Source organism: Phodopus roborovskii, unplaced genomic scaffold (assembly GCF_943737965.1).
Source record: "Phodopus roborovskii unplaced genomic scaffold, PHOROB, whole genome shotgun sequence".
NCBI lineage: Eukaryota > Metazoa > Chordata > Mammalia > Rodentia > Cricetidae > Phodopus > Phodopus roborovskii.
In genome coordinates, this window is record NW_026126407.1 from 8426922 (window position 1) to 8443456 (window position 16535).

At 37.3% G+C, this 16535-nt stretch overlaps 2 protein-coding genes across 2 annotated transcripts; both read left to right on the top strand.

Annotated features, from left to right (window-relative positions):
* Nucleotides 1-4222: 4222 nt before the first annotated feature.
* On the top strand, nt 4223-5161 carry LOC127219723 (olfactory receptor 1468). The gene has a single exon (XM_051181492.1). The coding sequence runs from the start codon at nt 4223-4225 to the stop codon at nt 5159-5161; it is 939 nt and encodes a 312-aa protein (XP_051037449.1).
* A 10167-nt stretch (nt 5162-15328) lies between these two features.
* Nucleotides 15329-16264, top strand: LOC127219724 (olfactory receptor 1496). The gene has a single exon (XM_051181493.1). It carries the CDS (start codon nt 15329-15331, stop codon nt 16262-16264), a length of 936 nt encoding a protein of 311 aa, XP_051037450.1.
* Nucleotides 16265-16535: the final 271 nt, after the last annotated feature.

Below are 16535 nucleotides of genomic sequence, written 5' to 3' on the forward strand. Positions count from 1 at the left end.
CCCATGACAACGCCCCTTATGAGCAGGAAGTAGTTTGGAAAGAATGACGCCCAAATTCCAAAATATTGTCTATAAATATTTGTTTTCATTTAAATGGACTTGGTTATATAAAATAAATAAAAAAATAATGGTATCTTGAAATTTGCAGGCAAGTGGATGGCACTTGAAGAAACCATCCTGAATGAGGTAACCCAGTCACAAAAAGAGGAACATGGTATGTACTCACTCATATATGGATTTTAGACCTAGAGCAAAGGATCACCAGAGGAACTAGGATACAAGGTGTATTCTAAGAGATTCATATAAAGTCTCTCACAGAACCGGGAAGGGACAAGTCCCCCAGAGCACAGGTGAAGTGGGGGAGGCAATGAATGGAAAGAGAAGTAGGAGAAAACAAGGTGGAGGAAAGGAAAACATGTGCGACCAGGAAGATTGAGCCCGGTTAGGAATAGAAGACAGGAGAGAGAGAGAGAGAGAGAGAGAGAGAGAGAGAGAGAGAGAGAGAGAGAACCGATATTCTTTAAACTAAAAAACTTAAGAACAACAAAGGCAAGAGTTTCCTGAATGAATAAATAGTCCACAGATTGTGAGAAAATTTTTGTCAGAAGATTAATATTCAGAATGAACAAAGAGCTCAAAAATCCAAAAAACAACGGAACAAAAGAAACTGCATGGAGAGTTCTCAAAAGAAGACATGCAAATGGCCAATATACCTGATTTCAAGTATTCACCCTCCCTCATCACCAGGCAAATCAAAACAATAACTACCTTGAGAATCCATTTCACTCCAGTAAGAAAATCATTAAAAAATAAATGTCACCAAACAATGCCAAGGAGCCCTCATTCACTGTTGGACAAAGATTAAACATTGTAGCTGATATTTTAATGTGTATGTGCTTTTCTTACCAAAACCCAAAATAGATTCACCATATTGTCTAGCACAAAAGAAAATGTAACTATTAAAATTGTTGGGAGAACAGTAAACATATTTAGAGGAAAATTTATGGCACAGAACACAAACGTTAGAAAAGGAAAAAGTTCAATATTAATTGTGCTAGGAACTCAAATGAGCAGAGAAAAATTATACACACACACACACACACACACACACACGCACACTCAAATATAGATAAACACAGATGGATGATAGATTGATTGATTGATAGACAGACAGATAGATAACCAATTGATATTGAAAACAAAATGTTATGAGAGTCAATGAAAACAAAAGCTGGTCCTCTTAAAATATTAGTTTAAAAAAGAACTCATTTAGCTGAGTTAAAAAATAAACAAAGGGGGAATAAGTCATGGGGATGAGAAATGAAAGAGGCATGCTATACATGCCAAGAAAATTTAGAGTAATGAATGAATATTATGAACAACTGCATCCCTACACGTTGACCATCTGGATCACAGCACTAATGTCTTTAAATACAAAACATTTACAATTACTTCAGTGGTTTTCAAATAGCCCACCCTTAGGTGACTCAAAAATCTAAGCCCATAATCCCTCAACATTCCATGAACATGCAAAGGGTATGTACGCATCTGACATTAAGTATGTTCAGGAGTAATCATGGCCATCATCAGTCCCCACCTTGGGGCTTTGAAAGAATTATTGCTAGATAGGTCCTGGGCAATTGCCGTATCTCTAATGAGTTAAGCAGTATCTAGAATCCTCTGGGATGCAGAGCCCCTGGGTCCAGGGATGCCTAGAAGCAGACATCTAAGATGTTGACACCAGTGGCTGTCCTTTTCTTTGCTTATAATGAATAAATGTGACCAGGATCTGAAGCAGAGACCTTAATACATCCTCAGTCAAGAGGAGGTATGCTGTACATGCCAAGAAAATTTAGAGGTACCATACTCTCTACCAACTTATGGATCCTACATTTCCAGTTTTATGACAGTATGAGTGGCAGTTTTCATGTATGACAGCATTCTTTGGCATTTTTATACTTTGCAACAGTATGCCATACTGTTGCTTATATATTAACTGCTAGTAATGTGTCTGTGGGAGTTTCTCATCTGCTATTCAAGTCAAGAATTGTGAGTTTGAAAATTGAAGGAGTGAAGTCCCTTAGGTCAGGAGCAGCAAGCTTCACAGGTGACCAATGCTTTGTAATCTCTGCATGTAAGCCTCCATAAGACATGACTTCCACTCATTCACAGAATTAGAGTAATTCGAAGAAACTAGTTGTACTATTTCTCCTGCATTTCTCTTCCCTTTGTTACCAAATATAACATCCAAGTGTTAAACTGTTAGTGCAGTTCACTAATGACCATTAGCAGGATGGAGACTCCCGCAACTGAACTCAAATAGTGTCATGGAATGATTTCCCACCTTTCTCTGTGTTGTTCATTTTCTTCTGTTTTCAACTAGAGGTGGACTTGGGGTCTTGGGCATGCTAGTTAATTATAGTACCACTGAGCTAAATCTCTGTCCCCACATGTCTTGTTGCTCCTCATGACTTCTCTGTCAGCTTTGATATAAACTGGAGTTCATTAGGCAGAGTTATCTACAAGAAAACAGAATAGGATAAGGAACTATTTTAAGACAGAGCCCACACAATTGGAACTTGATAAGTTCAGTAGTTGTAGACCAGGCACCCTGGAAGAGTGGAGGTTACAGTTTCAAATCAAAGGCAGTCTGGATGATATTTCTGGGGAAACTGTAGACATTCTTTTTTCTTCAAACTGCTCATGTGAGGCTCATCACATTATGAAGGACTGGAGTTAATTTCTCTGATAATATTAATTACTAATTTAAGTGTTACTAATATTGCAAAACATCTTCTTAGGAATATACAGAACTATATTTTAACATAAATTGCTACCAAGGCCTATACCAGTTCCTACAATAATTAACTTTAGGTAGTTAGGTATGAACATCTGAAGATAAATTTAAGTGAAGGATTAAACATACCTCCTACTTCACATTTGGGTTTTTCTGGTATTCATGAAATATTCATCATAATTATTCTACATCACTATCTGTAGAATCATATGAATTGAAGCGTAAAAGTTTTGAGTCATTGGTATTTTTGAAAAGAGCAAAACATATTCATCACCCTAATACTTTCCAAATACAATCATGTCTGTGAAATTAATCATCGAGTTTCAAATTTTTGGTAAAAAGTCAAGTGTAGTGACTTTATATTCTTGGGAGCCTGAAGAAGAGTAATTGTTTGGATTTAATGTGTACTTTTGCCTTAAAGCTCAAAGAATCTATGTCTCAGTCTATAGCACAGGCAGGGATAGCCTTGCTTTAGGATGAGGGCAGACATGGTCTTTTCTGCATGGAAATACAGTCTTTCAACAACAGCTGAGCTCAAGGCCATCAGTGTCTGTGAAATTACATCAGAATCTTGGGGCACCAGGGTAGCAGGTCTTACTGTGTGCAGGGACACAAGAAAGGTTTAAATTAGAATATGGCATGTCATATTGTGGAAAAGAAGTTGGACAAGTCACACCAAAAAGGAAAGGGTGTGATAGACAAGGAGAATTCCAAACCAGAAGTTATGGAGGCACAACTTTCAATTGTTGAATAAAGAATACAGGCACTGGGTGAGGCTGGTACTCTGACACATTAAAGTATTTGTGTATATCTTGGGACTTATATAGAATTATGAGGGTTGTGTGTACAAAAGTCATTCAAGAAAATCCACACAATACAACTATAGAATGGGGTGAATACAGTTGCCTAGAATAAATAGGCAGGCAGGAAGTTGATATGTTAATACATTTTCCATAACAGAAGCAATTAGGAGTCATTAGGCAATACTAGACTATTAGAACATTCTAAAGCAGATGTTAAGAAAAACCATTCATGGCTATGATAACTAAAATATTTGGACGTAAAGATTGCAATTATTTGGGTGAGAGTAAGATTACTGTGAATTTGTAACATGTAATGTGTATAAGAGAAACATATCTGTTTTCATTAGGTCATGGACATGGATTGGAGGAGCGGTTGCCAGAATACAAAGGACTAGGTTTGAATGCCATCTCTTACCAAAGACAACTGAGGAAATTCAGTTATCATGTTTATTACATACCTTGAAGCAAAAATTATAAAACTTAAAGAATATAAAAAAAGACTTCCTTCCAAAGTAAAGAAATGAGAGAAAGAATAGAATTGATCTATGAATTCATATATATTCAACCATTGGGAGTTTAGAAAACTGTTAATTATATTTCTTAAAGCCATTGGAGGCAGATCATGAATGGACACAACCAAACTGTCATCTCCCAATTCCTCCTCCTGGGCCTGCCTATCCCCCCAGAATACCAACACCTGTTCTATGCCCTATTTCTGGCCATATACCTCACCACTGTCCTGGGGAACCTTATCATCATCCACCTCATTTTCCTGGACTCCCATCTCCACACACCCATGTACTTGTTTCTCAGCAACTTGTCCTTCTCTGACCTCTGCTTTTCCTCTGTCACAATGCCCAAATTGCTGCAGAACATGCAGAGCCAGCACCCATTAATCTCCTATGTGGGTTGTCTAACACAAATGTACTTTTTTATGGTTTTTGGAGATATGGAGAGTTTGCTTCTTGTGGTCATGGCCTATGACCGGTATGTGGCCATCTGCTTCCCCCTTCATTACACCAGCATCATGAGCCCCAAGGTCTGTGCTTGTCTGTTGCTGCCACTGTGGATGCTGGCCACATTCAATGCTGTGATTAACACTCTGCTCATGGATAGACTGTCTTTTTGTGAGAACAATGTGATCCCCCACTTTTTCTGTGACATACCTTCACTCCTGAAGCTGGCCTGCTCAGATACTTATGTCAATGAGTTAATGATATTTATCTCAGGAGGGCCCATCATTCTTGTACCATTCCTACTCATTGTTATGTCCTATGCAAGGATTGTCTGCTCCATTCTCAAGGTTTCTTCTACCCATGGCATCCACAAGGTCTTCTCCACCTGTGGATCCCACTTGTCTGTAGTGTCTCTGTTCTATGGGACAGTTATTGGTCTCTACTTCTGTCCATCAGCTAATAACTCTACTGTGAAGGAGACTACCATGGCTATGATGTACACAGTGGTGACTCCCATGCTGAATCCCTTCATCTACAGTCTGAGAAACAAAGATATAAAAGGGGCCCTGATAAAAGTTATCTTCAGTAAGAAAATCTCTTTGTAATGGTAGCACTTGGGATTTTTGCCTTATATTATGTATTTTATGTAATAAATGAAATGATGTTAATGTTCTATGCAGATGTTGTCCCTCATCATATAACCTACATAAAGCATAAACTATACCTGTTCAATAAATGAAAGATAAGAAATGTAGTAGTGTAGTTAAAGTTTGAAAGATTGTCTTTATATCTGGCTACATCTTCCTCCTTACCTTGCATAAATGATCCTGGAAATGCATAGCAGAAAAAGTACTATCCACTATGATCTCTATTCTTTACATTCTGAAACATCTGTAGCATTTTAACATTTTACCCTGAACTCCTGATGTATCAGTAAGAATACTTTAATTAATGGAGTTATGACAGCTGATAACAATGAAATCTACTCACTACCCACCTTCCTTATAATATTTTCTACAGGTACTTCCACAATGATTTGACATCATTTTCCCCTTATTATTTTCATGTCTTTGCTATCTTTCTTGATTACTCTTGACCATGAACGATTTTGGGAAATCATTTTGTACAACAGTGTCATTTATGTAATTTTCCCTTATTTTGAAATTGACTAATAACCAAGGACAATTCAATTTACTTCTCTAAAATGAGGAAAAGAAGAAAGAATGTTAGAAGCTGGTAATGCCTCATGTATGTTTCATATTTTACTTTCTAGAATTTCTGCTTATAGTGGATGCATTTATTTTATTTAACCTTGTTACAATATCAAGGAGATCAAGCAGGTTTTGTTTCACAGACTGAATACTGTCAAGTTCAGTGACTTTATATCTCACAACAAGGGGCAATGGTTGAGTGTGTGTTAGATCATAGACCAATTCTACTTTTTAGTCTCATTTCTTTACTTGAGAAAGTGGAATGCTTCTTCATGTTTTTCTATTCTTTGCCTCACTATGACATGGACTAACCTTGTTCCTTTGATTTCTTCAGTTGCTCTTTGTAGATGATGACATACAAACCTATACTTTATATTCAGCTGACCTGCCACAACCTTCATCTCCATGTAAAGCCAATCCTGCATCTAGGGCTTCTCACTGACTGGTGAACATCACCACTTGAACCTCTGTGTAATTTTCAATGAAACATGCAATCCCTGAACTCTTTCATTCCCACATATTCTTCTCTTTTTTCTTTATTTTATTACTTGAATTATGATTCCATCTTCTACCCAATTATCTATAATTGTAATTGCCCAAGCTGTAATCAACATTATCCTTAATGCGGAAAAAAACTCAGGAAAAAGTTGTTCCTGAAATCAGGGACAAGGCATGGATACCTGCTTTCCCCATTCTAGTTAAGTGCAACACTGAAATTCACAATTTTCATCAAATATAACACAACAGAAGAAACCTGAACAAGACTCCTCATGTCCCTCCTCCAGTGTATGGTTCCTTTCTGCTTTCCTGGCTCATGCTGGCTCTTGAGGTTATGTACTCACTTAGCTATATTTGCTGGAGGGATTGACAGATTCTAAAGAACATGAAGCATTCATCTTTCTGTGTCTGGATTATAAGACTGTGTAATATTTTCCAGTTCCATCCATTTATCCACAAGTTCATGATTTCATTTCCCTTTACACCTGAATAGAATTGTGTTTCTAGCCTGCATTTTCATTATCCCCCGATCAGCTGAAAGACATTTAGGCTGCTTTCCTTCCCAGCTATTGTGAACAGAGATGCAATAAGCATGGTTAAACAAGTATGTCTGAAGTAGTATATTGATTCCTCCAGGTGTGTGCCAATGAGTGGTATGCCTGGGTCCAATAGCTGATCCATGTATTTTGGCAACTCTCTATAATGGTTTCCATTGTGGCTGCACCAGTTTGCAAACCTACCATTGGTGAATGAGGTTTCCCCTTGACCATGGATCCTCACCAGCTTTTGTTATCAGTTATTTTCTTGGATAGTAGGGCACAGGTGCTATGAATGGGGGGAAGGGGGACACAGGGGAGGAACTTAATTGTGGGGAAGAGGGTAATACAGAGAAAGAAGGATGATACAGAGATAAATAAAACTCTGGATGTCTGAAAAGATCATAATCAAGTAATTTATTCTTTTTAAATTTTATTTAGAAATAATCTTATTTTACATATCAGTCTCAGTTTCCCCTCCCTATAATCCTCCCATGCTCACCTTTAACTCTCCCATCTCATCCCCCCAGGGAGTGTGAGGCCTTCCGTGAAGGATAACCAAACTCTGTCTAGTCATTTGGGGTAGGATGTAGGCCCTGCCCCATGTACCTAGGCTAAGGAAGTATCCCTCCATGGGTAATGTACTCCCAAAGTCTGTTCATGCACAAGGGATACATCCTGGTTTCACGGCCAGAGGCCCCATAGACTACCCAGGCCTTCTAGCTGACATCCACATTCAGGAGACCTGGTTTGGTCCTATGTTGGTTCCTGAGCTGTCAGATTGGGGTCCATGAGTTCTCACTTGCTTAGGTCAGATGATGTAGGTGGGGTCAAAATGCAGAGCTAACTCAGGAAGTTCCAAGGAGAGGATGGGAAGGGGGTTTGACCTGGGCTGGTCCAAGACTCACTTCAAGTTGAAGGCAAAGGAGCCCAAGGGTCAGGTGAGGGAAGGCTCTGGATGGTCACACATGGAGAGGAGGCAGGTCCAGTATGAGCATGGCTGACTGATGAAGTTCCAAGGAGAGGATGAGGGTGTTAGACCTAAGCTGACCAAACTCTTACCTCAAGCAGGAGGCCCAACAAGGCCAAGGATGAAGAGAGGGCAGGCTCCGGATGGTCTGGTGTGCCAGGGAGGCCAAAGTCATAGGGAGGGCAAGATGCAGAGCTGACCCATGAAGTTCCAAGGAGAGGGTGGGGTGTTGGACTGGAGCTGGCCGAATACTCACCCCAAGCAGTCACATGTTCTTTCAATAGTCTATCATTAGATAATTACATCACTAATTCCCTAGACTCTATCTTTAATTCATTGTTCATATTGTTTTTCTAACCTGTGCTGGCTCTTAACAGGTGTCTGTTAAGCTCTTAGTATATTGTTGACATTGTTGTACTTTATTTCTAAATCCAATACAGTAGCCAGGGACTCGTTGATGTATTTTCTTAAAATCATTTAAAAATATTTGGTTACAGTTTGGTGTTTGGTTTTCTCTTCTTTTTGGGGCATGATTTTATTTTATTTTCTTGCTTTTGGAGGGTTTTGTTGTATTGTGTTGTTTTTAAAGAAAGAACTTAAAATTAGTTGAGTGGGGGGAGGGAAGAAGACCTGGAGGGGGAGAATATGATCAAAATGTATTTAACTTTAAATTCCTTTAAATAATAAAAAAATCATAATAATCAAATCTTTAAAAAAACATGAATTTCAAGAAATTGTCTTAAACATAAGATATGGTCTCCCATCCAACCAGGCCCGACCCTGCTTAGCTTCTGAGATCAGACAAGATCGGGCACGTTCAGGGTGGTGGGAGGGAGGGAGGGAGAGGGAACTGGGATCGACATGTAAAATAATAAATTAAATAAAAAAAAATGCTTTGTCTCCAAAATTTAAGTTAAAGGACAAGTTACTGGGGAAAAGGATTTCTATTTTTGTTTCCACAGAAAATGAAAAGATGTGGATTCCTTCCAGACTAATGTGGTTTGATCACACCAGACTGCCTGAAACAGAGTACAAGGTGATCCTACATTCAAAACAGCTGGACAAAACAGCCCTACAGACTACAGCCAAGATATCTGAATCTTCTTCGAATCCGCTATGACAGCGCCCCTTACCAGCAGGAAGTAGTTTGGAAAGAACGACGCCCAAATTCCCAAATATTGTGTATAAATGTTTGTTTTCATTTAATTGGACTTTGTTATATAAAATTAAATAAAAAATAAACAAAAAAACATAAGATATGGAACTGTGAGACCATTATTAAAAGAAAACAACAGAGAAAAACTTCATGATTTGAGGGTGGGCATAGACATAAAAAAAAAAATAGAAAAAAGAGGCAAATGGGATTATATCAAACTAAAAAGCTTCTGAACAGTTAGTGAATTTTTATTGAGTTCTAAGAGTTCCTTGCATAGTATGTATAACAAATCTTATCATGTAATGTTTTCTCCTATTCTGAAAGTTACCTCTTTGTGAACTATACCTTTTTATGTCTAGAAGCTTATGAAATTCTAAAAAGTAAGTCTTTTTTAAGAGAGGGAGAAAAAAGTATGTTAGAGAAGATAGAGCGACTCGTGGGGCCACACAGTCTTTTTTTTTTTTTTCATAACTATTAACTGTTAACAGACATTGGTAATGGGTGCCACCATCTTTAATAGTGTACTCATAGATGAGCCTACCAGGCTTTAATGAATAGTTCCAAACCCATGGTTACTTGGACTACATCCATTAATCTAAAAGGTCACCAAACAAATTAATAGTCATGAATATGAAGAGATTAATGGAGAGGAGCAATATCTGGGAACTTAGGGAAGTGGTGGGTAAGAATTGTGTACATGTGTAAAATTATCTAAAAACTATTTGAAATGTATAGAAGCCACAACAGTACAAAATGCAAAGATCAATATATTGTGGGGATATCTGCCTCAATGGATACACTGGCAACATACCTACAGCACCCTATGCTCAGGAAACATCACAGAAGGAGTGGGAACATTGTGAGAGTCAGAATAACAAGAAGTCTACTTAGTAATGTTTAACAATGCCTGAACAATATCATTAGACATGCTACTATGGAAGGGGGAAAAGTCTCACTGGGTTCCACACCTAGACAAAGAACTATAGGCTGCTATTGACTGCTTAGAGAGAGAGAATTAGGTTCTCTCAGGGATGAGCCCTGTTGGTTTTCCAGTGCGAAGTGGGAGCCCTGAAATTATATCCATACAAGCAACTAATATAGACTTAGCAGATTGAATTTATATAGTTTTAAATTTAAGTATAAGGACATGTTACTTTGGAAAAGATATGTTATTTGTGTTTCCACAGAAAATGAAAAGCTGTGGATTTCTTCCAGACTTCTATGGTTTGATGAAGCAAGACCCCCCTGAAACAGTGTCCCATATGATCCAACATTCAAAACAGATGGGGCAGGGAATCCTTGCAGACCTCTACAGCCAGGATTTCTGGGTCGTCTTAGGATCCCCATGGTATTACAGCATCCCCAACCAGCAGGAAGCAGTTTGGAGATAATGACGCCCAAATTCCAAAATATTGTTTATAAATGTTTGTTTTCATGTAATTGGGGTTGGATATAAATGGTCAATGATCACAGTCAATCTCTTTTTAGAGGAAAAAAAGGGGAATAGGATATAGAAATGAATACTTTACATTGGTATGGATTTTCATTTATTGATACAAATTTAAGGTCAATTTTGTTATATGTATATTTCTCCTCTTGTTTAGGTATTGTGTTTGTATATCTCATTTAAAATGTAATGTATAATTAAGTACAAATTATAGATAGTTACCTATAATAGTCAAAACATATAGTTAGGTTAGTTAGATTTTCTAGATATATAAAGATATATTTCAAATGGATAGGCATCCTTCAAACCTTTCAAAGACCTACAGAATATGGAATTTTAAATGGATTAGGGTATTTCATGACTATGAAACACAACTGCTCCTGGCAAAATCAATTATGTCTGAGAGGAATATGGGCATCAAAGAAACTTGTTATTGAGTTTGCTTTTGATTAGCAAGACTAATCATTTGGGCAAAAAATTGCTAAAGAGTGACTTCAAACTTTGCCTAGACTGTTTGACTGTACCTGTATAAACTGTACATGCAGGACCACAGGATAGTGAATGCTGAACTTGCAAAACAAGATGGACAGTCCTGAAGGGTTCCTGTTTCATGGAGGAGTCTGTCAGACATTCTGTGATATTACTGCTTAGTAGTTCTTGAACCCTTATCCAGATTCTCTAGAATTCTGCATGAACTATAATGTTGCTGATGAATAGCTTAATCATGTACTCCCAAAATATAAATAATCAAGTTATTTTTTTCTTATTCTTCTCTGCTGCAGCATGATAAAAGAGCTGAGTTTCCAATATTTGAATATACTTGGAACTAGATACAGAGAAAAAGACAACACTTGAAATTGTTGAGCAAAGAGTAAACTTAAAATTATAGGAAAAGTTATGCTACAGAATACAAACATTGGAAAGGAAAATGTTCTAAGGTTAATTGTATTAGGCACCTAAAAAGAAGAATGCCTTAAACTCTAAGGATGCATAAGAAAAGAAATTATACCCCCCCACACACAACAAAATCAGATGAAATTGAAAACCAAACACCAACAGAAGTCAATGAAGCCAAATGTTGGTCCCTTTAATACAGTAATAAAAACAACAATACAGTAATAAAAAAACCCAAGCTATAAAATGAAAAAGGTGACATCAGTCAAGGATGAGAAATAAAAGAGGAGGCATGCTAAACATACCAAGAAAATTGATAGATAACCAAAAAATGCTGTGGATGACTGCATCCACACAAATTAATAATATACATAAAAATCCATTTTCTTTAAACACAAAATTTTACAATTATTTTCATGGTTTTCAAATATCTCACTTTTATCTTACTCAAAATCTAAGATGGATTATCCAAAATTCCTGACTACTCCATAAACAGGCAAACAAAGGGTAAGCATACCTCTGAATTTCTCTTCATTTCCACCTTCCCCTAAGAATATTCAGCCCCCACCTCAGGATCCTGAGAGTATTGGCCCTAAATAGGTCATCAGTAATTACACAGGACCTGGACTCCTCTGGGTCCAGCACCCCTGGGTCCAGAGATGGCTAGAAGGGGACACGTAAGAATGTCTTGACTTCAGATGTTGTTCTTTCTTGTGCCTATAATGAATGAAGGTGACTGAAGCAGGGAGAGATGTTAGTATGCCTTCAGTCATCCTAGATAAATTGTCAGGATGTACCTTACTGTCCTCCAACTTATGGATCTTGCATTTCCAGTTTTATGACAGTGAGAGTGTCAGTTGTCAGGTATGATAACGTTTTTTGCCATTTCCATACTTTGTCATACTGTAGTAGAAATACTTGGTCCCACTTTGGTAATGATTTCAACCTAATAACAACTTTTAATATTTAGGGACAGTGCTGAGTTCTTAAGCCTTCTTTCAGTATATTTTTAGATTTGTAAAATTAGTGAACTTTGAACAGGATTCCTAAGAATAAGTGCTTGCACCTTACTGAACCCCATTGACCAGAGTATTAGCATAACCTGGGTATCTATTTATAAAGTTGATTACCAGCTTCATTGCCATAATCACTGTTTCCAGAGACACTGTTTCCAGATGAGTTTCATGTATATTTACTAATATAACCAATTTCATGTGAGATTTTTACCTGCTATTCAGGTCAATAATTGTGAGTTAAACTATTGCAGAACTGAAGTTCATTAGGTCAGCAGCAGCAAGCTTTACAGGTGACCTCTGCTTTGCAAACTCTCCATGTAAGACTCCATGAGTCATGGGCCCCACTCGTTCACAGAATAAGAAAAATTCTGAGTAACTAGGTACATGATTTTACCCCACTTCCCTTTTTAAAACAGCATAGCATCCAAGTGTTAAATTGTTAGTACAGCTACCCTGATAGCCATTAGCAGGATGGAGAACCTAGCATCTAGAATCAGTCAGATAATCGAAGGGTTTTTCAGCTCTCTGTGGGTTGTTCCTTTCCTTTTATTTTTTTTTTTCAGTCAGAGGTGGAACTCGGGGCCTTGTGAATGCTAGATAGCTGCAGCACCACTGAGGTAAACCCCAGCCCCTTTCCAAATATGTCTTAGTGCTTCTCCTTTCTTTGCTAGCTTTGACATTCACTAAGGTTTGTGCGACAGAGATCCAGAAAAAAACAGATCAAGACAATGAATTGTTCAAAAGATATAACCCATAAAATTGGAAATTTGTAACTCCAGTGGGTACAGACTGGAATGCTTGGGAAGAGTGAAGGTACAGTCTCAAATTCAAGGCAATCTAGATGCAGTTTAAGGAGATCTCAGTTTTTCTGTTTCTTCTTCCAATTGGTCATATAAAGTTAATCACTTTATAAAGGATTAGAGTTACTTTACTCTGAATTAATGTTAACTAATAACTTAAATGACAATATCAGTGAAAAACAACTTCATAGAAACATGCAGAAGTATAATTTGACCAAAATTTCTATCAGGACATAGTCTTGTTCTTATAATTAACTATCAAATTAGGTATGGATACCTAAAGATAAAATCAAGAGAAACAAAAATAACTGCTACTTTATAAAATGTTCATTGTACTTCTTTTCCTGCATCAACATCAATGCAGTCATAGGAAATGAAGCATAAAAAGTTGGAATCATTAGTATTGTTGTAAAGAGCATTGGCAAAAGGAAAAAGAAAATAAAGAGCATTTCATCCTACCACCCTAGTACTTTCCATAAATACATTATTGCATCTGTAAAGTTAATTTAAAAATATCAAATTTTCATTCTAAATGGTCAAGTTTAATGAGTTTATACTTTCAAGAGGTTGAAGAAGAGAAATTATCTTTATTTAATGTTTATTTATACCTTAAAATGAAAAAGTGTTTGTCTTAAGATAAATACAGCATAATCAGGAAAACTCAATGGACAATTGGGTCATGTCCAGGCATAGCTGGCCTTGCTGAAGGATGAGGGCAGGAATGACATTAAGTGCAGAATATGGCAACAATAGCTGTGAACCAGTGATCATGGTCATCAGCAGCTGTGAGATGAGTACAAGATGCTAAGGGAATGTGATAGCAAGTTTTATTGTATATAGGGACACAAGGAAGGCTTTAGTTAGCACATGACATGTCATGTTTTTGAAACATTAGTTGGAAAAACCATACCACAGATTAGAGTAAGTAAAAGGTAAAAAGAACAACAAATCAGAAATAATGGAGGCACAAAGTTCAATTTGAAATACAATATTGCTGAAGAGAAGAATGCAGATACTCTATGAGACCATATGTTAAAGTTTGGTACAAGTCATACAAGCAAGCACCATTTGTGTGTGTGATAGAAATTATGTCCTTGAGAACAAGATGGTCATCTGAGAAACACACTGGGAAAAAAAAACCGTATTTCTATATCAAAATGCCAGAGTGAATTAAACATATTTAAGGAAATGGTGTTAAGACATGGGACATGGGTTGTAATTGAATTCTGACTTCAGTATTTCAAGAAAGAAATGATGGCATCTTTTTCTAAGAACATGTTTGTATGGTTTTAAATGCCTGGATAAGAAAAGGATGAAAATGAAAGACCATATGTTGTGTTAGATGGGAGGTCAAGGTAAGAAAAAAATTAAAAAATGCAACAAAACTTACGTACTGGGTATTGAATTCTTTTTATTATATGAAACAAGAGAAGTGGGAGACAGCTCTTAAGAGAGAGGGGGGTAAATTTTTCTTAGGATGCATTGAGCCGTAGATGACTGTGAGAAAAAAGACCCAGAGAACAATTAGTCAGCAATGAGTTAGCTAAGTCTGTAGGTTAGAGAGACTGTTGTATCTGAATTTAATTGATAACCTAACACATTAAAGTACATGTGTTTTTCTTGGTGCTCATATAGAATTATGAGGATCAGGTATACAAAAATAATTCAGGAAAATTCACAGAATAAGAAACTATAGAATGAAGTGAACTATGGTTGCCTAGAAGAAGCATGTAGGCAGGGAAGAGATATTTCAATACATTTTGCATAGCAGAAGTAATTAGGACTAATTAGTCAATGTTAAAATAGGAGAACATATTAAAGCAACATTAAGAAAAGTCATTCATGATCATGATGACTAAACATACATGGATGTAGAGATTACAATAACTTTGATGAAAATAGATAAATTAATGAAGAACATGCAACACTCCATGTGTGTCATAGAAACATATCTGTTTTCACATGGAGAAGGACTGAGAAGTGTCAGCAGAGTATACAGGACTGGGTTAGCAAGTCATCATCTATCAAGGACAATTGACAAAGTTAAGAAATTAAGTGTAAAAAATTTCATGCTACAGTGAAACATAGAAATAAATAATATTAAATAAATAATATTAAGTAAATAATATTAAAAAGTCTACATGAGACAAAATAATGGAGTTGATCTATGATTTCATACAGGTTCAACAACTGGAAATTTAAGAGCTAGTGATTTTTTTTTCTTAAAGACATTGGAAGCATATCATGACTGGAAACAAAACTGTCATTTCCCAGTTCCTCCTCCTGGGCCTGCCCATCCCCCCAGAGTACCAGCACCTGTTCTATGCCTTATTCCTGGCCATGTACCTAACCACTGTCCTGGGGAACCTCATCATCATCATCCTCATCCTACTGGACTCCCATCTCCACACACCCATGTATTTGTTTCTCAGCAACTTGTCCTTCTCTGACCTCTGCTTCTCCTCTGTCACAATGCCCAAATTGCTACAGAGCATGCAGAGCCAAGACCCATCAATCTCCTACGTGAGTTGTCTGACACAAATGTACTTTTTTATGGTTTTTGGAGACATGGAGAGCTTCCTTCTTGTGATCATGGCATATGACCGGTATATGGCCATCTGCTTCCCTCTTCATTACACCAGCATCATGAGCCCCAAGGTCTGTGCTTGTCTGTTGCTGCCACTGTGGATCCTGACCATATTACATGCCATGGTGCACACTCTGCTCATGGCTAGATTGTCTTTTTGCAAAAACAATGTGATTTTCCATTTTTTCTGTGACATATCTGCTCTCCTGAAGCTGGCCTGCTCAGATACTTCTGTCAATGAGTTGATGATATTTATCTCAGGAGGGTCCATCATTCTTGTACCATTTCTACTCATTGTTATGTCCTATGCAAGGATTGTCTGCTCCATTCTCAAGTTCTCTTCTACCCATGGCATCCAAAAGGTCTTCTCCACCTGTGGTTCCCATTTGTCTGTGGTATCTCTGTTTTATGGGACAATTATTGGTCTCTACTTATGTCCATCACCTAATAATTCTAATGTAAATCTTATTACCATGGCGATGATGTACACAGTGGTGACACCCATGTTGAACCCCTTCATCTACAGCCTGAGGAACAGAGACATAAAGGGAGCCCTAAGAAGAGTTATCTACAGTAACAAAATCTCACTGTAGTGGATTTTATTTAATAAACATATTGATGTTTGTAACATGATAAATAAAAGACCCAGAGACTGATATTGGGATTCAGTCTTCAAGCTGAAGTTCAGAAATGCAAAGCAACCTAACCCTAGACCTTACCTCTACTTGAGACAGAAAGACAATCCTGGCTGCATCAGACATCAGACTGGAATCCCAGGCTTCTGTGCTTTACTTACTATGGTTGGAGAAGTCTAAGACTGAATGCCAGCTCTGAGCCCTTGCTCCTGTTTTATATACCTCCCTA